The 25383-nt window shown below is 38.6% G+C and overlaps 1 protein-coding gene across 3 annotated transcripts in view; it reads left to right on the top strand.

Annotated features, from left to right (window-relative positions):
- Positions 1–25383, top strand: part of ZNF407 (zinc finger protein 407) — a 1322856-nt gene that overhangs the window by 501859 nt on the left and 795614 nt on the right. For all 3 annotated transcript variants that reach the window (XM_029590864.1, XM_029590863.1, XM_029590865.1), the window contains exon 4: positions 3982–4056. In XM_029590864.1, coding sequence (XP_029446724.1) covers positions 3982–4056 — 75 coding nt within the window. The remainder of the gene's footprint in view (positions 1–3981; positions 4057–25383) is intronic.

The raw sequence follows: 25383 nt of genomic DNA, 5'->3' as shown, positions 1-25383 counted from the left end.
ACTGGGAGTAAGTCTTCTATGCTAGGTGTAAGAGACCCTGCACATTTCTGAAGGTGAAGAGATTGGTGCAGTCCACTCTGAGTTCCTCTTAGAATCCTGCTCCCCTTCCCCAGACCAATTGAGGTTTCCTCCTTTATCTGCTTCCTTTTCAACAAGATCATGGTGCATTGTTCTCCAGCAGACAAGGGATGAGGAGGATTCCTTGAGGAATTTTGTGTAATCCCCTTCTGGACCTACCTTAGCCTATAACTCTTCCAGAGGATCTCTGCTACTCCAGAATTTTAGATAAGCTGGCAAAGTCTTTAGCCATCAATTTCAGGAAAACAAAAGACCTGAAAAATATTTGGTATCCTTTAGTTCTTCTAACCTCTAACTAATTATGCAGCTATTTTGATTCACAAGCTCTTCCAGGATCTTCTGACTTTAATCACACAGGAAGATTATAGATTCTGCCATCCCAGCCTTCCAGCCTTGGCTCATGGTGTGGTTGGAAGGAGATGGATGATATTTTGATTTCAGCAAGAAAGCCATCAACCATGAGTTCCTACAGTTTCCAATGGAAGAGTTGTTGACTTGATATGGGAGCAGCCAGCACTACCCCACCTCTTGCAGTCTGAGGGACCTCAGTATCAATTCTTCCTCTCATCCTCAAACCTTAGAACCTCTTCATTCATGGTTCATCTCAGCGCCATTGTGGCATATCACCATGTGGGAGGAGTTCTGACCTCTCTCCACTTTTTGATATCCAAGTTCATGAAAGGACTGTGGCATTCCAGACCTCTGGTCAGTAAACCTCTTTTCAAACCACTCAAGTTAGTAGACCTGAAGTTTCTCACCTGGAAGGTGTTATTTCTGGCTGCCTTCACTTCGTCAAGAGTAAGCAAGTTTCAGGCTTTGGTTTCATATTCTCCATACCTGTAATTTTTTCACAATAGAGTGCTTCTGTGAACTCACCCTAAACTATTTCCAAGACTACTTGTGCACAAAAGAGAACAGACTCATCACTCCTGGCGTATTACTTAAAGAAGACTCAATCTCACTGCCCAGCTTCTCAGCTTTTCATGTTCTTTGATCCCAATAGATTGAGATTAGCGATTGACAAACAAACTCTGTCCAAGTGACTAGTGGACTGCATAGCACAATGATACACTCTGGTTGGCTTACAGATCTTATCAAGGTTTGTCAAGAGAGAGACATGGTAGCTTCAATGGCACATTAGAGGACCATTACCATTGAAAACAACTGCAAAGCACTACTTGGTTGTCAAGTCACATCTTCATATTCTATTACTGTGTGGAAGGCATGCCCCAAGGTGACAGTAATTCTATGCAGACTGTTCACCCTGTAGTTCACTCTTCATTTGATTGGACCAGGTTGTCTTTAAGTAAGTGCTTTGTTTTGGATTCCCCATGCATAATGGCTAATTTATGCCTCGTCTATGGAGAAAGCAAGTTTGCTTACCTGAAAACAGGGCTCTCTATAGACAGCAGGATGAATTTAACCATTTTTAATACTCTTCTGCCTTTCTGGAGAGTCAACTACCTCACTAAAGCTTAAGCTCTGGAAGAGACTGAGGGGCTCATGAGGCAATATGCATGTACAGGAACTCATGTACATGCTCAATAAGACTTTTATTGAGATCTGAGAATTGGGTCCATGTTGGTGCTATCAGATATCATCCATGTGTAAAGGCTCTTTCATCCTGATGTCTATGAGGAACTCTGTTCACAAATAAGCAAACTTACTTTACTTCTCTAAGTTCTTTACCTGCAAGTATTAGTGCACTCCATAAATTCAAGCCCTACTACCCTGTTTCCCCCGAAAATAAGACCTCCCCCGAAAGTAAGACCTAGCAAAGTTTTTATTTGGGAGCAAGCCCGTCGCACAGAACACCAGAGAATGCAGCTGTGATTTTTTTACCCTGCAGGATTCACAGTTAGTTGTCATCACAAACCAGCATAACCAGACAACTATTCAGAATATAATAAATGTTCATTTTTTTGTTCAACAATATATGTGAATTCTTCTTCATGGAAAAATAAGACATCCCCTGAAAATAAGGCCTAGTGCATCTTTGGTAGCAAAAATTAATATAAGACACTGTCTTATTTTCGGGGAAACAGGGTAGCTCTTTCAAGAAATGTTCATTGTACAGATATGGCAGATTTCACAATTTGTGTTTTAGACAAACGATAAGAGACTAGGCCACTGTTCTAGGAGAAATACATTTGAAACCATTTAAGCTAATTTCATATAAGCTTATTGTAGCAATGAAATTTGGTTTATGTAAAGATGCTTCTGTAGTCCAGCATGTAAGAAATTGGAATAAAATAAATATGTATGCTTCTGTCTATAGTTTTAGAGAGGGAAAGTAACTAAATTAGTCTCTTATACAGCAGTTCTAATTTTATTTCCAGGGTTTGGTGTGTGTGTATTATATTCATAGAGGAGTGATGTACTTTTTAAAAGCTTAAAATGTTATATAATTCTTCTCTAGTTCTATTCAAAGACAGCTGAAATTTCTTTAACTGCCGAAATGGACTTTCACTAAGGTTCCAATTGAGCCCCATCCAAAGAACAGGCCAGTCCAGTCCTGACTTTGCCGCATTGCATGCATGGATTTGGTGTTCAGATTCTCATTGCTATCCTTAAGAAAAGCATCACTGTAAGTGTCTGCATGCAGTGGGGCAAAACCAGGGCTAGATTAGTCTGTTCAGCTGACCTTGGGTCAACTAGCTTTTTCAGAATTGCCTACAGTTGAAATTACATGGATAAGGACTGTATGTGCATAATTTTAACCCACAAACTGAAGAGAGAGTCTTGTGAGTGGGGTTGGGGGTTGGACACTTGAATTTTCAAAAGTATGCACATACTTTTATCTGAAAAAATTCTTTGTACAAATTAGGTGGTTTATTGGTGCCCTAATGCTATTATGTTGAAAGGTTCTTGTATTGTCCATTAGTTCAGATACAGTCAGAAAAATTTAGCATCAAATGTTGAATATCTTACAACATGCCACTTTGATTTGAAACCTTTCATATCATAGAATGTTAATTAAAATTATATTTTGCATATGTCATGCTTTCCATGTACTTATGCAAATAGAATTCCATTGCCTTTTAGCGATTGGTAATTAAGCTTATGAAGGACAGCTGTAATCCATAATTAACAAAAATGTTTTCAAGCCCTTTTCACACCAAAAGTAACAGCACTAATGTGTATTTTTTTGATTATCAGGAGATTTATAATTTGTTTGAAACTAATGCCTGGTAGAAAACAAGTCACATGGTATAATTAATGTGATTTTCTGTGGTTGCCATTGAAAGAATAGAATGACACAACTTCCTCATTTTACAAGTCTATCACTAAAAGATCAAAAAAGCTGAAATTAATGTGAAGAATTCCAGCTACCTGTTTCTTGCCTGATTTTGCTGGCTAAATGCCATTTTAGCACAACCCCTTGAATAACTGCAATCAGAGTTTTTTTGCCTGCATAGTGATTCGAAAGACAAATTCCACAAATTCGCAACATCTTTCTTCTCATATATCTTCAAATAATAGTAGTACACAGAAAATGATCCATGACTGGCATTTAAAGGTTGGAGAATGCAATAAAATTAAATCAGAATTTATTGTGCAGCACATAGCATAAAGTGTTTCAAATAGCGAAAGTATATGTGAGCAAGAGGAGGCAGGGATGGTAGTCAAGTGTTAGAATAGCTTTATTGAACTTTAGTAAAGTTGTTAAGTATACATTTTGATTAAAACTTGTGAAAGCATTCTTGGCTGCATCAGTAGCTGTGATCAAAATGTATCTTTTTCTATAGAATATCAGAAATTCTTTGTATAGTTTGCCAACAAGGAACATCATTAGAATTTGGAGAATATTAAAAGTGTACTTATTTAAACTGAACATGATGAAAGATACTACCATAAAATGAATCTAAAACTTACAAATATGATGTGCCTTTTTGTTTTCAGTGTGGCGTTTGTGATGAAGAAGCATTTAAACACACATTTACTTGGTAAACATGGAGTCGGTACACCAAAAGAAAGGTAAATTCTCTCTTTACTATATGGGTTTCCATGTGTGCCAGGCAATAACCAGGTAACTAAAACTGTTGGAAAACATAAAATGATCTTACAGTACTTTATGCAAATATTAATTTTCTTATTCTGTTTCCTCATGGTTTTATACCTGACTCCTTTTCTCACCCCCAGTCTTGGCATGAGGTACAGATCATTGCTCCCAGTAGATGTACACTATGAACCCAGCTAGAAGATGTTACTGTTCTTCAGTGGCTGGGATTCCCTTCCACTCCCAGCCCCTGCCTGTGTGAGAAGTAAGACTTGGATATAAGCATCAAACCAGGGTCTTCTGCTTGGTAGCACACAGTATTGATATGGGCTTATGAAGTTAGCCCATCTGCTAACATTTAGATACCTACTTTAGACCAGTGATTCTCAACTCAGTCCTTGTGATAAACCCAGTACGCTAGTTTTTAGGATACCCCTAGTGAATATACATGAGATCGATTTGCATGCATTAAGAATCTAAGAACCTAAGAAGTGCCATGCTAGGTCAAACCTAGGGTCCCTCGAACCCAGAATCCTATCTTTCAAAGTGGCCATTCTGGATATCTAGGAAGTAACGACAGATCTCAAAAGTAGATCTATTTCATGTTACCCACTACTGAGATAATCAGTGGCTTTCCCCAAGTCTACCTGGCTAATAATTGTATATGGACTTTTCTTCCAAGAACTTGTCCAAACCTCTTTTAAACTCAGCTATGCCACTTGCCTTGACCATATCTCTGGCAACAAATTCCATAGCTTAATTGTGCCTTGAGTGAAAAAATACTTTCTCCAATTTCTTTTAAATCTGCTAGTAGTTGGTTTCATGGAATGTTCCCCAGTTCATGTACTATTTTAAAGAGTAAATAGTTTCTTTTTTATCCATTCCATCCCACTTATGAATTTATAAATCTCTATTGTATCCCCTTTGCTCTTCTCCAAACTGCAGAGCACTAACCTGTTTTGCTTTTCTTCATAACAGAGCTATTCTATGCCCTTTATCATTTTTGTTGCCTTTCTCTGTGTTTCCAGTTCTGCTATATTTCTTTTGAGATGTGGCAATCAAAACTGCACTCAGCACTCGAGATGCGATCACACCATACTTCTTTAAAGAGGCGTTATGATATTTTCATTTTATTCTCCATTCCTTTCTGAATAATACCAAACATTCTATTTGTTATTCATTTTTTTTTTGTCTGCCACCACACACACAGCTGAAGGTTTCAACATACTGTCCACAATGACTACAAGATTATTTTTCATGATGGTAGCTCCTAAAATGGAACCCAGAATTGTGCTCCTATACTTAGGATTATTTTTCCCTATATGGCCACATTAAATTTCATCTTCCATGTAAATGCCTAGTTCCCTAATCTGGCAAGGTCCTTCTGCAGTTCTTCAGTCTGCTTGTATTTTAACTACTTTGAATATTTGTGTTATCTGCAAATTTGATCACTTCATTCATTGCTCCCTTTTTCAGATCATTATCTGATACATACCTGTGATACATTGCATCATTTACCTTTTACCATTAGGAAAACTGATCCTTAAGTCCTATTTTTGTTTCCTATCTTTTAACAAGTTATTAATCCACAGTAATACATCACCTCTTGTCCCATGAGTTAATTTCATGAGGAGTCTCTTATGAAGGATTTTATCAAATGCCTTCTGAAATGCACTTTGATTGGCTCTCCTTTATTTACATGCTTATTCACACCTTCAAATAATTCTAATTAGTTAGCAAGGCATACCTTCCCTTTGTTAAATCCATGCTGGCTCTTCCTTATTAACCATATTTATCTGGATGTTTAGCCATTTTGTCCAAGGCAATAGCTTTTGTCTGGGTCAGATGTCAGACTCATGGATTTGCAGTTAATGCCTTTATTGTATGCGAATCTATCTCATACATAATCATGGTGAATATCCTGAAAACCTGACTGTGTAGATAGGTCTTGAAGGACTGGGTTGCGGACCCCTGCTGTGGACCGTAGAACAGATTGTGATATTAAAAACATTATTTGTGCTTTATCATATTTTGTGGCATTTTTCTTTATTATTTTTTTTAGTGTCATTGGCATTTATTTTTATATTTCAGAAGGGTTTGCATAGTACTCAGGCTTTCAAAAGGCTGCTGGATTCACCTACTTTGGGGAATTCATGAGATAGGCAAATGTTTAAACTGCTACACAGATATAAATTGTGGAAAAACACAGTCCATTGTGCACTGCATTATAGCATCTATCCTTCTCCACTCAACAAGCCACTGACATTTGCTTCTTTTTGATTGGTATCTATGGCTGGTTTCAGTGTTGAACCGGGAATACTGGAACAATTAACATTTTTTGTTAGGCTCCTTTGCTTTAACATTTCAAATTTGTTTTTTTGACACACAAGCTTGTATTCACAGAGCTAATCTTTATTTATTAAAATTGTATATACTGCATATAAATTTAGTTAAGCAGAGGTACAATAAAAACATAGATAAAATAAGATAAAAATTTAACAATAAAACATAATCTACAAATAATAGCGCAACTAAAAAATAAAAATAAATAAAGATACATTTAAATAATTAAAATTACATGCAAAGACTAACAATCAAACAGAACTGGTAGCTGAAGTCATTATGAGATGTTATCAAATGCCTGAGTGAAAAATCAAGCTTTTATTGCCTTTCTGAATTTTGCATAATTTGCTTCCAAGTGAATATCAAATGGTAATGCATTCAAGAGTAAAAGAGCCTGGTAACTAAAAGAAGAATCCCTAAGTGACTCAGCAAATTACAGAAGGCAGAGGAAGAGATAATAAACCTTTCTGAGAAGAGCAAAGTGAGTGTGTGATTGTGTAAGGAATTTGAAGTCTAGCAGAGTATAAAGGAAAACCAGTATGTATTGCTCGAAAAGTAATGCTTAAAATTTTAAATCGTATATGGTAATTAATCGGAAGCCAATGTAGTTGTGAGAACATGGGGTAATATGATCAAATTTCTTAAGGCTGTAAATTAGTCTAGCTGATGTTTTCTGAAGCAGTTGTAATCTTCTTAATTAATAATTTGGTAAACCTAACAATAAGGAATTGAAATAATTTTTAATGTAATAAACACATGAACTAGAGTCTTAAAGTCATGAAGTTCCAGGAAAGGACTTAAATAGCGGATGTATCTAATATAAAAGAATACCTTTTGCACTGTAGAAGAAATTTGATGGACCATAGTGAGTTGTGCATCAAGAATAACACCTAAAGTAGTCACATAACTGGAGTCAGTGAAGAAGGGAAGATCTCAAACAGAACCAAAGTGCTTCTGACTTTGCTGGATTTAATTGTAACTGATGGTCAGATAGGCAAGAAGCAACATAGCCTGGACAAGAATTATGAATAGTAAGCTCAAAATTAGAGCGAGGTTTTACAAACATGGTTATTTGGATATCGTTTGCATAAAACAAAGGTCGGCATCTGTGATCCTGAGTAAGAGTAGCCGGTGGTGAGATGAAAATGTTGAACAAAAGTAGAGAAAGCATAGAACCTTGAGGAACTTCTGTAGGTGATAACTAATATCTTAACTTTGCGGAAAATTGTGTTCCTCATATGATTACTACTTTAATTGTAAAATTATCCTTCCTAAAATTGAATGTGATATAACATTAGCTCATAACACAGACCTTGTAATACAAGTGGGGTTTCTATGTAAATTGCAGGATAAACTGAGTAGCAGACAAGACAGACAAAATTGTGTTAAAGTAATTCTGTTTCTCATTAATAGGCTATAAAACTCAGTATTACTTCTTTACAATGTTGTCTGTATTGTCCGCTTCTCAGCCACTATTACACTTTATTTAGGTGGGACCCTAAGTATAAGTAGCATAAGTATTTAATCTGATCTTACTAATGCTTGTTTTCTCAATTACATTCTCCCAGCATATAGTAATCTGAACATGTGATTCTTGACTAAGCTATTTCTTTTTAATAATTCTTAATTGTGCTGCTTGTCCACTGTAGAGCACTTTATCATCTAGCATTTTCAGCTGATGTGCAGTGGTGCCAAGTGGTAGGACTGCAACAGCAGTATAATGTTCCTACAGCAGTCCCCTGGCAGTGATGGCTAAGATTCAAGCAGGGCAATCGAGCTCAATAAGCTCTGGAACAATCCTCTCCTCTTGTATTCCCTGCATGAAAGGCTGATGTCTGTTAATGGCTGCAGGAAGCAAAAAGACTCTTTATTTGCAAGTTGAATAGTCACTTTGGGCATAAACTGCTCTCAAAATTGTTACAGTTTTTCTTACTCATTTAAAACATTAATGCCTTGGTATAATTTTGCAAGCTTGCTACATTGTAACTTCTATAGGAAATCATAATCTGATTATTTTTTTAAGCTTTTGATTTCACCCACTGGTAATTTGCATACTGTAGCAAGTACTAATAGAAGTGAGCTAAATTGACTTTGACAAATAAATAATGCATTTTGCTTGCAAGTGTTTAATCCTCATGATTTTATTGATATATGTAAAGATGGTAATTTTTTAAAAGTCAATTCATGCAGTTGTACTTAGTTTGACGGATCAAAAAAAGTTGTCAGCATGACTACCACCAAAAGCAGAAAATTGAAATAAATTCATAAAGATGCTTGGATATCATGTACAAGATAAAGTTAGTGTTATTTTCCTAACTTTTGCAACTGTTAATTACCGAATATATTTTATATTCCACAACTTCCTATAATATTTCAGTTGAGTGATTTTTTTTTTTTTGACTGAGATACTGACAGCTATGAAAACAGGAACTGTCTTGCAGCAGATTATAACAAACTCTTCCATTTGTCTGAAATATTTCTGTTCTTTACAATTGCCTGAATTTGATCTTTAATGGAGTTTGTGGTTTTGGTTTTGCTTATGAGGATATGAATAAATAGTGGAACTAGCTTTATACTGCTTTTTAAGTCTGTATAAGAGTATTAGCTCCATTTGTTTTTTCAGAACAGGCTGACACGTTCTTGATTTTATTTCTTTCTGTTCAAGGACTTGTAAATCATGTTTTTCTTAGAGAAATCAAAACTACCAGCCCTACTATACAGTAGTGCAAAATGAGGACTTAGCTCATCCTGAAAAAAAAAAAAAATGGAGCCAGTTGGGTAACCTTACCTCTGGGCCTGTACTAAAGGATTTTTTCCATTTTATGTCTGTAAAAAATGCATGGTAGATGTAACCTATGTAGATTTTCCTTGGTCTCACCAGCTCCTTGTTTTTTCCTGGTATGAGCACTTATGCATGTTCACTATTTTATTTGTATACTTCATGAAAACTAGCACGGGGCAATTGATAATTGAGATGCTGCTTGCTTTTCCTTAGAGACATCAATCATTATACAAGATCATTGATGAAAGTGACTGTCTAATTGGGTTTTTTTTTGTTTTTTTTTTTTAAGTTACATAGTCTTTTCATAGTTATTTTTATGAGTTGAACAACTGAACTTCTGATGCACAGGAGTGGACTACAGAAAACTAACTAGCCCATGACATAAGAATATAAGAAATACCATGCTGGATCAGACCAAGGGTCCATTGGGCCTTGCATCCTGCCTAACAGTGGCCAATCTGGATCTCTAGGAAATATCCCAAATAGTAGAGTTTTTGTTGCCCATTCTCAGGGTTAAGTGGTGACTTTCCCCAACTCTACTTGGCTAATAATTGTTCATGGACTTTTCTTTCATGAACTTATCCAAATCCCTTTTAAGCTCAACAGTGATATTTGCCTTTACCATGTCCTCTGGAAACAAATTCCATAGCTTATTTTGTGCATTGAATGCAAAAATACTTTAAAATGTTTCATGGAATGTCCCCTAGTTCTTGTAGTATCTGAAAGAATACATAACCATTCCATATTTACCTGTTCCACCCCACTCATAATTTTTTAAACCTCTGTTTTATTCTCTATTCCTTTGAGTAAGACTATCTGCAAATTTGGTCACCTCACTCATTGCTCCCTTTTCTGGATCATTAATGAATAAGTTAGACAACACTGGTCTGAGTGCAGATCCCTGAGGAACTTCACTATAGATCTCCTTCCACTAGCATTAACTCCTGCTTTGTTTCCTGTCTTTTAACCAATTACCTGTAGCCAGCAAACTTGGCCTCCTATTCAATGACTTTTTAGGCTCCCAAGGAATCTTCTATGAGGGACTTGTTGCAACCGTCCCTTCAGACGGCTTCACTCCGTCTACCTTTCTTTCTTTGTACTTCCTCTCGCCATCGACGAACGCCTTGCTGCCGCGGCATCTGCCTGCTGTCCTCTCCGGTGTCCCCGGACCGGCTTGGGCACTGCCTCCTGCCTTGCTCCGCTGGGACCTTAGGGCGCGTGTGCCCCTCACTCTTATTTCCTACTTGGCGCGAACCTCAGGGGCTTCCTCCTGTGATGACGTCACGCTGCCCGGATATTTAAAGCCTACGATGTTTGCTAGCCTTTGAGTTAGCAAGGGGGAATCTTAGGGATGGGATTCGTTCTCCATACCCAGCTACTCTGCCTCTCCAATCTTCCATTGGTCTCTTAACGCTAACGGGGTACCCGCTCCTCCGGGGCCTCACTTGCTTTTCAGGTCGCTATGAGGAAACCGGTACTCGCTCCTCGAGAGCCCATGTTCCCTGACTCGCTGCCTGCTCCTACCTTCTCTTCTGCCTGGAAGGATTCGCTATCTTCAACACCAGTGAGTACTACCATCTTCACCTCAGAGCTGTTCTCTGGAACCAAGTACTCGCTCCTCAAGGGCCTGCCTCCGTTCCAGCCCTAGTGCCATCTCCTATGTGGAACCGCTGTGTGAGTACATTACTTTCAAGCCTCTCAGCTCTCAGGGATCAGGTACTCGCTCCTCGAGGGCCTGCTCTCCCTATCCTGGGGTTCTCCATACTGGGGCTTTGTGCATATTCCACTGTACTCATTATTCTCAGTTCTTTCCACTAAAGCACTGCTACCAGAGGAGTCGCTATTCCAGCGCCTAAGGGATACTAGCCCAGCCGGGCTACTTTTGTTGCTCACCACTGCCACCTCTGGTGGCTTCATCACATTGTCTAATAAAAGATCATTCTCTGTGTTTGTGTGTCCTAAGCTGAGCCTGACCTGTGGCCCCTCACTGGACTTCCCCCCATGGGCGTGGTCAGCTGCCACAGTGTCGAAGGGTCCACCCAAACCTAACTAATTATAACAGGACTTTATTAAACACTTTTTGAAAATACAAATACCCTGTTTTGACTGGTTTACTTTTATCCACATGCCTGTTCACATCTTCAAAGACATTTTTTTTTTAAATCCATGCTAACTGTTCTTCATTAAACGATATTTATCTGTATATTGAATACTTTTTTTCTTACCAATCACTTTCACCATTTTATCTAGGACCGATGTCGAGCTTACTAGTGTATAGTTACTAGAGTGACCCTTGAGCATGTTTTCAAAATTGGCATTACAGTGGCTACTCTCCAGTCCTCAGGTACAGAGATAGATTGGAAATATATGTTACAGATTACCAGTAGCAGATGTGCAATTTTGTATTTGAGTTTCTTTAGATCCTGGAGTTGAATACCATCAGGTCTTGGTGATTTATTACTCCTTAGTTGACCAGTTTCCTCTAGAACTTCTTTAAGGTTCACTTGGATTTGTTTTTGGTTCCCTCTGAGGTTATCACTTACAAAGAACGGTTCCAATATGGGTATATTGCCAATGTCCTCCACAAATATTTCATTTAGTTTTTCCCGTTATGGCCTTATCCTTCCTCAGTATCCCATGGTTATCTAATGCAGTGCTTCTCAATGCCGTCCTCTGGACGTACTTAGCCAGTCAGGTGTTCAGGATATCCACAATGAATATAAATGAGGTAGATTTGCATTCAGTGGAAGAGTGCAAGCACATGTATCTCCTGTATATTCATTGTGGTTATCCTGAAAATCTGACTGACTGGGTTGATAAGCAGTGATCTACTGGTCTAACTGTGATTCCCTTACAGTTTTTATTAGTTTTTGGCTGCTCAGCAAGTTTTTCCTTAAATACTCTGATGGCCAGTACTTGTACGCTTTTCTATTTTCCTTATTGGTTTTGCTTCCTTCTTTAAAAGATGTCTCTTTTGGCTTTATTAGCCTTTTTCAAACACCATTTAGTCACTGAGGCAGGCATCTGTTCGTTCAACTTTTTTTTTTTAATTTGTGAAATATATTTTAGCTGGGTACTTTTAAATAGTTCCCATGACTCATGCAGACTTTTAAGCATTGTAACTGCTCCTTTTAATTTTCTTCTAACTAGTTTCCTCATTTTATCATAGTTGTCATTTTTAAAGTCATATGTTAGAGCTGTAGTTTTATTTATTATTCTTCCTCCAGTGATTATCTTAAATGTGACTGCTTTATGGTCAGTATTAGCAAATGGCTCCACTGCCATTACTTTTTTCACCAGATCCTGCATTCTATTTAAAATTATGTCTAAAGTAGACCCCTCTTATTGGTTGTAGGGCCAATCACTCCATGAAACAATCTTTTATTATAGTTGGAATCTTAACCCTCCTGACATTCCTTGATGAGACATTTACTCAATCGATATTGGGGTAATGAAAAATCCCCCATTATTGTGCTGCTGCATTTGGAAGCCCAGCTAATCTCTACTAGCATTTAGCAATCTGTTTCCCCATTGTGGTTGTGTAGATGGTTGTAAGCCCTACTACTGTACTCCTCTCCATCATACATGGAAATTATCCATAAAGAATCCAGATAATGTTTTTTCCTGCAGAATTTGTAGCCTAATTTAATCTATGGATTCCTTAACGTATAGTGCCAGTCCACCACCAGTTCAATCTGCTCTGTCATTTCAATATATTTTAAGAATATAAGATATACCATACTGGGTCAGACCAAGGGTCCAACAAGCCCAGTATCTTTTTTCCAATAATGGCCAATCTAAGTCACAAGTAGCTGGCAAGTACCCAAACATTAGATAGATCACAAGCTGCTATTGCTTATTAATTACTGTCATAGCAGTTCATGGATTTTTCATCTAGGAACTTATCCAAACCTTTTTTAAACCCACTTACACTAACTGCTGTAACCACATCTTCTGGCAATAAATTCCAGAGCTTAACTATGCGCTGAGTGAAAAAGAATTTTCTTTTATTTGTTTTAAATGAGCTACTTGCTAACTTAATGGAGTTTCCTCCTGGTCCTTCTATTATCTAAGAGAGTAAATAACCGATTTACATTAACTTGTTTACGTCCTTTCATGATTTTGTAGGCTTCTGTCATAGCCCCCCCCCCCCTCAGTCGTCCCTTCTCCAAAATGAATAGCCCTAACTTCTTTAGCCTTTCCTCATAGGGCAGCTGTTTCATGCCCTTTATCATTTTGGTTGCCCTTCTCTGTACTTTCTCCAGTGCAGCTATATCTTTCTTGAGATGCGGTGACCAGAACTGCACACAGTATTCAAGATACAGTCTCAAAATGGAGTGATACAGAGGCATTATGACATCCTCAGTTTTATTTTCCATTCCTTTCTTAATAATTCCTAACATTCTGTTTGCTTTTTTGATTGCCACTGCACACTATGATGCCTAGATCTCTTTCCTGGGTGGTAACTCCTAGGATAGAACCTAACATTGTGTAACTACAGCAAGGATTATTTTTCCCTATAGGCATCACTTTCCATTTATCCACTTTAAATTTCCTCTGCCGTTTGGAAGCCCAATCTTCCAGTCTTGCAAGATCCTCCTGCAATTCCTCACAATCCGCTTGAGATTTAACTATTCTGCATAATTTTGTGTCATCCACAAATTTGATCACCTCACTCGTTGTACCCCTTTCCAGATCGTTTGTAAATATATTAATAAGCACCAGTCCAAGTACAGATCCCTGAGGCACTCCACTGTTTACCTTTCTCCACTGTGAAAAACCGACCATTTAATCTTATTCTCTGTTTCCTGTCTTTTAAACCAATTGTGCAATCCACAAAAAGACATTACCCTCCTATCCCATAACCTTTTAGTTTTCTTAGAAGCCTCTCATGCTGGATTTTGGCAAACACCTTCTGAAATCCAAATACACCACATCTACTAGTTCACCTTTGTCCACATGTTTATTCACCCCTTGTGAGGTAAGACTTCCCTTGGGTAAATCCATGCTGGCTGTGTCCCGTCAACCATGTCTATCTAAATGTTTTGTGATTTATTCCTTGTAACTGTTTCCACGATTTTTTCCCGGCACTGAAGTCAGGCTCACCGATCTATGGTTTCCCGGATCGCCCCTGGATCCCTTTTTAAATATAGGGGTTATATTAGCCATCTTCCAATCTTCAGGTATATTGGATGATTTTAATGATAGGTTACAAATTTTTACTAATAGATCTGAATTTTCATTTTTTAGTTCTTTCAGAGCCCTGGGGTGTATACCATCTGGTTCAGGTGATTTACTACTCTTCAGTTTGTCAATCAGGCCTGCCACATGTGAATCATCACCCATATGAAAACCTTCTCTAGAACAGGTATCTCTCCAATATCCTCTTCAGTATACACTGAAGCAAAGAAATCGTTTAGTCTTTCCATGATGGCCTTATCTTCTCTAAGTGCCCCTTTAACCTTTTGATCATCTAACGGTCCAACTGACTCCCTTGCAGGCTTTCTGCTTGAGACATATTTTTTAAAGTTTTTATTGTGAGTTTTGCCTCTATGGCCAACTTCTTTTCCAATTTTCTCTTAGCCTGTCTTAAAACAATGTCTTACTTTTAACTTGCCAATGCCTATGCTTTATCCTATTTTCTTCTGATGGATCCTTCCAATTTTTGAATGAAGTTCTTTTGGCTAAAATAGCCTCTTTCATCACCTCATCTTTTAACCATGCTGGTAATCGTTTTGCCTTCCTTTCCACCATTCTTAATGCATAGAATACATCTGGTCTGTGCTTCTAGGATGGTATTTTTTAACATGTCCATGTCTGTTGCACACTTTTCGACCTTTGTAGCTGCACCTTCCAGTTGTTATCTATTTTTTTCCTCATTTTGTCAAAGTTTTTTCTCTTTTGAAGTTTGGCACTAGAGCCGTAGTTTTACATACTTCTTCCTGTCATTTATTCATATTTTCATATTATCACTATTGCAAGTGGCCCCATCACCGTTACCTCTCTCACCAAACCCTGTGCTCAACTGAGAATTAGATCTAAAATTTCTCCCTCTCTTGTTGGCATCCTCACTAATGGCTCTATAAAACTGTCATTTATTTCCATCCAGGAACTTTATCGTCCCTGATGTTTCATTACCCAGTCATATTGGGATAATTGAAATCTGTCAAATATCAAGGTGGGACCAAATCAAATTTCTTAGTGATAGCTATAGAAGGTGTCAGCAAGCCTGACGTTGTGTGACTTTAACCAGGCACCAACCGGTCTCCTCAATCATTCACCTTCTTACATTTTAATTTTGAAAAATATTTTTAGTTGAATTTTTTCTTTTTCTTAAAAATAGTCCTCTATCAATCAAAGGTAGACTCTTAATTAATTTTGCTTAAACATATAATCGCCCAACACGGCCAGTGTTTCACCCTTAAGCTTCTTCAGGGGCAAATGACTTTCTGACTACCTATCTACCTTATAAATGGCCTGTGACCGACGGCCCGCAAATGCGCAGTAGAGCACAGCTCTACTGCGCATGTGCGGGCAAGGACGTTGGTCAGAAAAAAAAAATGGCGGTGGGGCCGCAGGAGCGGGAGGAGAAGCAGCGGCGCCGCTACTTCTCCTCCCCAGATCTGCCGGCAGATCTCGGGGGGTCACTGCCGCGCGCGCGGGAGTGACACCCCCCCCCCCCGAGATCTGCCGGCAGGAGCGGAGAGTTAATGGAGCCGGGTGAGGGTTGCGGGAAGTCGCGCTTACGGCGCCGGGAGGAAATGGAGGTGGGTGTGGGCTGCGAGGAGTTGCGAGTACGGCGTCGGAAGGAAATGGAGGCGGGTGAAGGGAGGGACTGAGTGGGAGGAGGGAGGGAGAGGGGACTGTGATGTGAGGGAGAGGGGGACTGAGTGAGTGGGAGGGAGGGGAGGGGGGACTGAGTGAGTGGGAGGGAGAGAGAGGGACTGTTTTAGCTTCAGTGAGGCTTGCTGGGAGTTTTTTTTTTCTCTTTCTTTCTTTCTGTATTTCTCTTCTCGTTCTTTTTTCTCGCGTCTTTTGTTTTTTGTTTTTTTTTTGTTTTTTTTTTACCTCTTTCTTTTCTTCTCCTGAGGGGGAGGTGAGAGACAGAGGGATGTAGCCCGTTTTAACGGGCTTAACGGCTTGTTTAAAATAATACATACAAACTTCGGTTTGTTGCCTGACTTTCTGACTACCTATTTAAAACAAAACACACTAAATAATATACCCCATAATTTACTTCTCCCCAGTAATTTAAAGATTTTAAATTGTCTCCAGGCAGTACTTACTGATTCTTTCCAGCCACCAGTAAGGTGATCCTCTCCTCTCAGTGCTCCCACTGGATTGTACCCTGGGATCACTGTGGTTGTCCTTTTCCCACTAAGTCTGGAGATAATTATTCTGTCAATAGCTTCATTGAGTGCCATGACTCTGTTTTCTCCCATCTTAATTTTTGAATTATTTGCATTTAGACACCGAAATATATCCTTTGTATTCTTTCATAACCTGCTTACTCTCAGTTAATTCAGGTAGGTTAGAATCAGCTTTTTTCAAATCTGCATAGTCAAGCTGCTCTGATGTCCCATTTCTGATAGTAGTGTTTGTGGGTACTGTGCTCATGAACCATGCCCTCAGTCACATCTGGCTTTTGCCCATGATGCCCTAACCACAAGATAATAATCACATGGGCTGAGAGCTTTCTCTGATCAGAACAGTAACCAAAATGCTTTTAGAAAATGTTTTGACAAGTCATCATTTTGAGTGTTACTAGTGCCTGAGAGGTGAACATGGTATCTCATTTTCTGATATCTATGTAAAAAAAAAAAAAAAGGTTTTAAAACTGTTAATGGGTGCATCAGGAAAGGCTTTCTGTGCCTTTTTTTTTTTTTTTTTACTTTACTAACATAAGTGAATCCACCTCAACATTGGCCTTAAATCTCAAGGAGAAGTTTCATAGGATCTCAACACAGTTGGCACTGATGAATAGATTTCATAAATGATAGATCATGGATTAGGAAGAAGTAACTGCTCCCTCCCCATACCCTTTGCTTTAGAAGTCGTCATACAGGGTTATGAAATCAAACCAGCAGGCTCCAAGACTTGGAAGCATTGGCATGTCGATATTGCTTGTTCGATATATAATTTCTTTTCTTAGCCTTTGCAGATGTTTTGCTTCCCAAGACATCTACACAAATATTGACATTTGAGAACTTTTAGTTTGGAATTTAGTGAAGGTGGTTGCAGAGGTAATTGATGCTGCTCAGTGCCTATGGGTACATCAGTAAATCTGCCACTAGTGAGATCAACTTGAGTACTGGAAGAATGTTTCCTGATGCAAGTTTGCCTCATCACATATACATCAAACTGATCTGCATCAAGGGTGGAGTTGGACATTATTTAATTCATGTTGGACATTAATTAATTCATGCATTTTTTGAATTTAGGTTTAATATACCCCTATAAAACAATTATCCAAACAGTTCACACCTAGTAAAATATAAATAAATTAAAATAGAAATAACCAAAACACCACTCTATAACAAAGAGTTATACTAAAGATTATTAGGTGCATTGTTCATGAGCAGAGTTTCTGTTAAACCTTTGATATCTGCATTGATAGTGCATGGTACCATTTCATCCTCAACCCATTGAGGACTCTGATCTGGAGGAATGTTTGGGCACTAAATCGGATTAAACCTTTTGAGAGGGTTTTGAAAAGGATTGCTCTTCAGATCTTCCCATAAAGTCCTCTCAGCAACCAGAAGGGGACTATACTTCCTTTTGGATATCTCCTTACCCCTCATTTGCTTAGCTGATGTTAAGGTCATATCATTTGATTTGGAGGATTCGGGATCCACCTTCCACTTTTTCAGAAATTACAGTTAGGATTAGAAATGAAGCTGCCTTCATTTATAAAGTTCCTCTTGCCCTAGATCACTGAGCTCAACAGGTTACCAATGTAAACATTAGAACTCTAAGTACTACATGACCAACCAGACAAAACAGGGTCAATTTTCCTGAGTCCCTCAGTTGTAAGTGGGTTTCCTGATAGGTAGAGCAGGGATGGTAAAGGGTGTCCCTGCCAATTTAATCAGAGAAACTCTGATTTTCAAGGGTTGAGTTTGAGTTTATAATTATTGAACCATTGGGAAGAGACAGAGTTGGAAGAAAACTACGTTCTTTACAATTTTAGATTAAAAAAAAAAAAAGGGAGGCTGGAGACTGGATACAAGTGCTTAATTAGTTTTGGAATAATGAGTCGTTTTTTTTCTTGATAGGTTTGATTATGGCCCTTTTAATATTGAGGGGGAGAAGGAGTTTTGGAGTAGAATGGTGTTTATTAGGATAGTTAACCAGGCGGCTAATATTGTCTTGTCACAGATATAATTAGGGAATATTGGGTCTAATGGGCAGGTGGATTGATTCATTCTCAGGAGCTCTTTTTTCTACCTCGAAAGGAGAGACTGATCTGAATTTTGAATAAAGGAATTCTATCAGAGTAATTTGGGTTGTCTGACTGAGGTTGAGGGGGTGGCTAAAATAGGCAATTGGGGTGGAGGTGGTGTTAAAGGAGGACTTTTTTCTGTGAAGAATTTCTAAGTTCTCACAGCTTAGGGAACATTTGCAGTGGTAGTAGGGTGCCTGAGATTTAGGAATGAGGTTACCTTGTTGAAAATGTTTCATTATTGACTCTGTTCTAGCTGTTTGGAGATGTAGTTTTGTTGTTTTTTTGCTTTTGAATGGTTGCTTTAATCCTTCCTTGCATGCTCCTTATAAGTGCGTAGATTGGACCCTGTTCTCTGTTTCCACCATTTGCGTTGAGTTGACGGGCTTGCTGTTTGCGTAAAAGAATACCTTCATGGAACTAGGATGAGTTTCTTGGGAGATCTGGTAGGTTTAGATTTGAAGAAATATATATTCCATTGTTGAACTAGGGCTTCTGCTCTTTCTGTTACAGTTGAGGTTTCCGGTATTTGAGGACTTTGAGTAGACTGTCAATAGTTACAGAGGTTCAGTTTCTGGTAGGTAGTTTGACTGTAAGAGTTATCTAGTTTGTTCTGAGATTGGGAAGGTGGCTGTATTAAATAGTGATCTGACCAGGAAAACAGGGTTTACTATAATTGTGTAATACTCCCCAGTGGTGCACTGTGATTCTATTATCAGGTCATGGGATAGGTGGCGATGTCCTTTTCGTGGATTACAAACTGGCTAAAAGACAAGAACAGAGAGTAGGATTAAATTGACAATTTTCTCAGTGGAAGGGAGTGGGCAGTGGAGTGCCTCAGGGATCTGTATTGGGACCCGTACTTTTCAATATATTTATAATGATCTGGAAAGAAATATGACGAGTGAGGTAATCAAATTTGCAGGTGATACAAAATTGTTCAGAGTAGTTAAATCACAAGCAGATTGTGATAAATTGCAGGAAGGCCTTGTGAGACTGGAAAATTGGGCATCAAAATGTCAGATGAAATTTAATGTAGATAAGTGCAAGGTGATGCATATAGGGAAAAATAACCCATGCTATAGTTGCGCAATGTTAGGTTCCATATTAGGAGCTACCATCCAAGAAAGAGATCTAGGTGTCATAGTGGATAACACATTGAAATCATCGGTTCAGTGTGCTACGGCAGTCAAAAAAGCAAACAGAATGTTGGGAATTATTAGAAAGGGAATGGGTGAATAAAACGGAAAATGTCATAATGCCTCTGTATCATTCCATGGTGAGACCGCACCATGAATACTGTGTACAATTCTGGTCACCGCATCTCAAAAATGATATAGTTGCAATGGAGAAGGTACAGAGAAGGGCGACCAAAATGATAAAGGGAATGGAACAGCTCCCCTATGAGGAAAGACTAAAGAGGTTAGGACTTTTCAGCTTGGAGAAGAGATGGCTGAGGGGGGATATGATAGAGGTGTTTAAAATCATGAGAGGTCTAGAACAGGTAAATGTGAATCAGTTAATTACTCTTTTGGATAATACAAAGACTAGGGGGCACTCCATAAAGTTAGCATGTGGCACATTTATAACTAATCAGAGAAAGTTCTTTTTCACTCAGTGCACAATTAAACTCTGGAATTTGTTGCCAGATGATGTGGTTATTACAGTTAGCGTAGCTGTGTTTAAAAAAGGATTGGATAAGTTCTTGGAGAAGTCCATTACCTGCTATTAATTAAGTTGACTTAGAAAATAGCCACTGCTATTTCTAGCAACAGTAACATGGAATAGACTTAGTTTTTGGGTACTTGCCAGTGGATTGGCCACTGTTGGAAACAGGATGCTGGGCTTGATGGACCCTTGGTCTGACCCAGTATGGCATGTTCTTAGGTCAAGAGTGTGGTTACCTTTGTGCATGAGAACATTAACTAGTAGGATGAGACTGAGATCCTCCATGGTGTGTTGAAAACTGGTATTACTTTTGGGTGGGGCCTCAGTATGGTAATTGATCAGAAGTTTGAAAAGTAGTTGCCAAGTTGCATATGAATTTGGATAGTTTGAGGAAGGAGTCAGATTGATAGTCTGGGGTCAGTAAAATAAGATGAGATGCGGTCCCTTGTCACCTTAGAATTTTAGTACAAAGCAGTCTGATTTACCAATTTGTTTGAACACTACTAAGTCGATGGCCAATGTTTGATGAGAAAATGATAGCAATTCCACCACTACCACCACAACCCATGGATCATGCTATGTATTGTGTTTGATGTTCTGGCAGACGTAGTTGAGTGAGTGTGACCATGTTTCCCTCAGCTATTCAAGTTTGTATAAGGAGTGGTGGAAAATTTGGTGGTTGGGATTCAATGCCAAGAAGTGCAGAATCATGCATTTGTGGTATAGAATCCCAAAGGAGCTATACATGCTGGGGGGCAAAAGTCTGATATGCACTGACTGAGAGAGAGACCTTGGGGTGATAGTGTCTGATGAAACTGAAGGTGTCAAAGCAATGAGAGAAGATGATGGCTAAGATAATAGGGATGCTGGGCTGCATAGAGAGAAGCATAGCCAGCAGGAAAATGGAGGTGTACAGGTTATTGATGAGGCCTCAACTGGAGTACTGTGTTAAGTTCTGGTGACTGTATCTCAAAAAGGAAGCAGTCCAGAGAAAGGCGACCAAAATGGTGTGGGGCCTGCAGCAAAAAAGTTATGAGATGAGATTGAAGGACCTAAATATGTATACATTAGAGGAGAGGAGGAACAGGGGTGGCATGATACAAACCTTCAAATGCCTGAAAGAAATGAATGCACAAGAATGAAACTTTTTTGAATGGAAAGAAACTGTAGAAAATGAGGTCATAATATGAAGCCTCAAGGGGATTGAGTGAGGGGATAATGTCAGGAAGTATTTCTTCATGGAAACAGTGGTGGATGCATGGAATGCCCTCTCAGATGAGGTAGCGAGGAGAAGGACAGTAAGGGGATTCAAAAGGGCATGGAATAAACAAAGATAATTCCTAGTGGCAAAATGATGGAGACGAAGAAAAAAATAACCTGTGTTGACTGGGTTGACACATGCAAAAAGAAACAATTACCCTAAGAATATTATTAAAAATTTAAAAAAAAACTTTGCTTGGCAGACTGGATGGACCACTTGAGTCGTCATCTGCCAGCATGTACTATGTTACTATGCATAGGATGTATTGCTTGAATTCTTCAGTTAGGTCTGGGATGAAGTGGGCATTGCTGTTTGCATATTGCACATTGAGTAGGTTGAGTAGATGGAGGTAGGGTTGATTGGATTGGTTTGGGGCTGAGGTGACTAGAACAAAGACTGATATGGGGAAAGTGTCAGGCAAGGGTATGTTTGTGTGGGCGGGGCTGTCTACTGCCCCAATCACTCTATGGATAAAGTGGTTCTGTTCTAATGTATTCTAAATGGGTATTATGGTCTTACTCTTAGGCTGAGAATGCATGTGTTTCTCTACTTGGATGATTGGCTGATCAATAGCACATTTTAATCGGGCATGGAGAGACCAATATAGATCACTGTCTAGGTGCTGATGTCACTAGGATTGGTCATCTACTTTTCCAAGGCTCATTTAAACTGCGATTTTACAGTTTATTGGGGCTCTACTAGACATGTCGTAAACTAAGGCATTGATCCATGAAAAGACTGAACAGGATTTCATGAACTCAGCTGGTAACATAATTCAAAGTCAGCAGAAAACAGCTTGATCCAAGTTGATTATGTTGGGCCTAATCAAAATTGTTCATGATATTCCCTTGGCATGTTTTCATATAAAACAACCTCTTAGTCTTGTTGGAAACGTGGTTCATGTCACTGCTGGCCTGTACTGAGTTAGCTAATACTGAACTATTGAGGCTTCTGTACTGCTGTACGAGTTCTTATTTGCTTCCTGTTTCTGCAAGAATTGTTGGCTGCTTATAACTCCATTTTACCTTGTCAATAAAAGCAGTGCTGTTTTACTGCTCATGCAAAGAAGAAATATCAATGGCTTGTTCATTATTCCTTAGAAGGCTTTCTCTTATCTAATCAAACTCTGTACTGTCATAAATCTGTAACAAACAAAAAAAAAAAGTGTTACAGGCCCAGGCAATGCAAAAGAAGATAAAGAAAAAGCCAGAACAGATAGATATTCCACAGCAAAAGCAGTGTGATAAACTCCCAAACAAGGGAAAAGCAGAGTAATAGAAATCATATAGGTAGGGATCTTTGTTTTTGATTCTTTTTATTATTATTCCTGGAGATTTTTCAGTGTTTATTGTGGGAACAACATTACATTTACCCTGAAAAATGTCATTTTTTTCCTACTGATTCCTTCTATTTTTGTTCTCACTGTAATAAACACAGATACATTCCTTGGAAAAATAAAATAAAAACTGAAAGTGAAGGTCCTTACAGATAGGCAAGCTACAGAGAGAAACTCATACAAAGACCTTTGATTGTGAATTGTAGAGATAACTTTCTAAACAGTAGCCTGTGAGGTAAAGATTTTCTGTGAATAAATATTTGTTATATTTATTACCATGTTTATTACCATGTTATATTTATTACCATGTTTATTACCATGTTTATTACCATGTTATATTTATTACCATGTTATAATGTAAAATATTCTTGTTATATTTATTACCATGTTATAATGTAAAATATTCTTATATCTATTTAATACCATGTTATAATGTAAAATAGGGCTGTTACCACCCTATTCCTTTAGTTATCTGGAAACCGATGTGATATCTCGATCGAATGTCGGTATACAAAAGAAATAAATAAATAAATAAATAAATAAATTGAAAATGAAATTAACTAAACAGTCTTAAAATGCTAAAAATATTTAAATTCTGAATACTAGCAATTATCCTACCTGGGATTTAAAATGGTGATTCTTCTAAAAATTAAAGAGCTTGAGAGAGCCAGAGACTCTGATCCACCTGATATATTATCTACAACAGCAGTAAAAATTGCTTGGAAGAAAAATAATCAGGATGCCATGAACACAATTGTTCAGGCATTAAGCACTACACAAAAAGTTATGCTGTTAACCAGACTACAGAAAAAGACATCTGGGAATGTTTGGAAAAGGAAAATAGAAGCACATCCTTTAAAAAAAAAAAAAAAAATAAATCTCTGAACCATAAGTGTGAGATAAATACTTTCAAGTAGGAGGAAGAAGAGTCTGCTATTTCATACATACAGTGTGTGGAATCATTTTCTAACCAACTCCAAATCGTTGGCAATCCAGTTAAATGAAGAAGCAGAAGTTGCATATTTAGCAATTCAAGGACTCCCTCAAGTATACTTTGGAGTGGGCAGAGTCTTTGATATGTGCCAAATGTCTGAGCTGGCTTCAGAAAAAGTCCATGTCTCTACTTGAGTGATCTTTGGTTTGCCAGCCTGGACTCTAGCCTTTTCTCCACAAGAATACTTCATTGTTAGACAAAACAGAAAATAAAACCTGCCTACTTTCAGCAGGGTTGGCAGCAAAAGGTCATAATTCACAGTTGTGCAGTTCTAACAAATGCCTCCTCTGTTCTGGGGTACCCTGTTCCCTTCAAGGCCTGCCATTATATCCTTCTTCCTAGAGGAAACTGCTGCACTCAGAATTCCTTGGTTTGTTTGCTTTAAGATGGACCAGGCATTTAGGTGGACCAATCATTTAAGGTGGACTAGGCAATCTTGTAAAGAGGGTCAGAGGCACACTACTTTACAGCCTTTCATGCATTTTTACAAGAAGAACAATGACAGAAAATAGATTCTGTATGTGATGACCTCTGTGCAGTGCTTGCCTCCTGCCAGCAGAGGCCCTCAGTGGGCCACGGTCCCTGCTGCTTAATCCTCCAAGCCATGTGGTTTGGAGGTGCTGCTAATGGCCATGTTCTCTGCACTGCCACAGCTTTAAAATCCTGCCATATTCACAGTACCTCACCTCAGCTTGGAGTCCTCTGAGATCCTTGTTGTGGCACACCGTTGCTTTGCCTTATTGTTTTCCTATTCATGTTCAGTGGTATTGGCCCAAGTCTGTGGCCTTCCTAATTCTTATTCATATTCCTGTTCTTGTCTGGTGTGCATTCTGTTCTGCTGGTTATTTTTGTCTGTCTGCCCTGCATTTGGCCCTAGTTGTTATGTAGTGTTTCTGATGTATTCCCTATTTTGTTTGTTTCTGGGCACCCTTTTGTTCCCTGTTTGTTTTTTTCTGCAGGCCCACCCTGTTCTGGTGGGTGTTCTCATGTACCCCTGCCTTTGAGTGTATATTCTGTTAAATCTTGCTGGCCACCAGAACTTGAAGGCTCAGTCAGAGGGGGCAGGTGGCTGATCTAGACACAAGATTTGGTGTTAGGCCAGTCCTATTCTGTTCAAGCCAGCTGTTCCAGAGTCTAGCTCCACTCTTTCTCTGAGGGTTAGCTAACATTGGCACCAAACTGTGGTCTGACGAACCCCTTGAGCCTTACCTAATTTTTTCAGGAAAACTCTGACAAAAACATCTGATGAAATGAATTCTGTCCTCAAAGGTTCATGCCTCAATAAATTGGTTAGTCTATAAGGTGCCTCCCACCTCTTGTCTTTCTGACAAAAAATAGATACTCTTGGGTATTAATGAGATACAAATAATAAAAATACCCATAAACCTCTTAAGGCACACCAGCTATAGGAAAATTATATGAAAAAATGGTGGAAAAGACTTCAGATGCCAAGTCTGAATAAGAAGCTCTTGAAGTATA

Source organism: Rhinatrema bivittatum, chromosome 2 (assembly GCF_901001135.1).
Source record: "Rhinatrema bivittatum chromosome 2, aRhiBiv1.1, whole genome shotgun sequence".
NCBI classification, from domain to species: Eukaryota; Metazoa; Chordata; class Amphibia; order Gymnophiona; family Rhinatrematidae; genus Rhinatrema; species Rhinatrema bivittatum.
The sequence above is the reverse complement of the archived record's forward strand: the minus strand, read 5'-3'. Positions and strand labels throughout refer to the sequence as shown.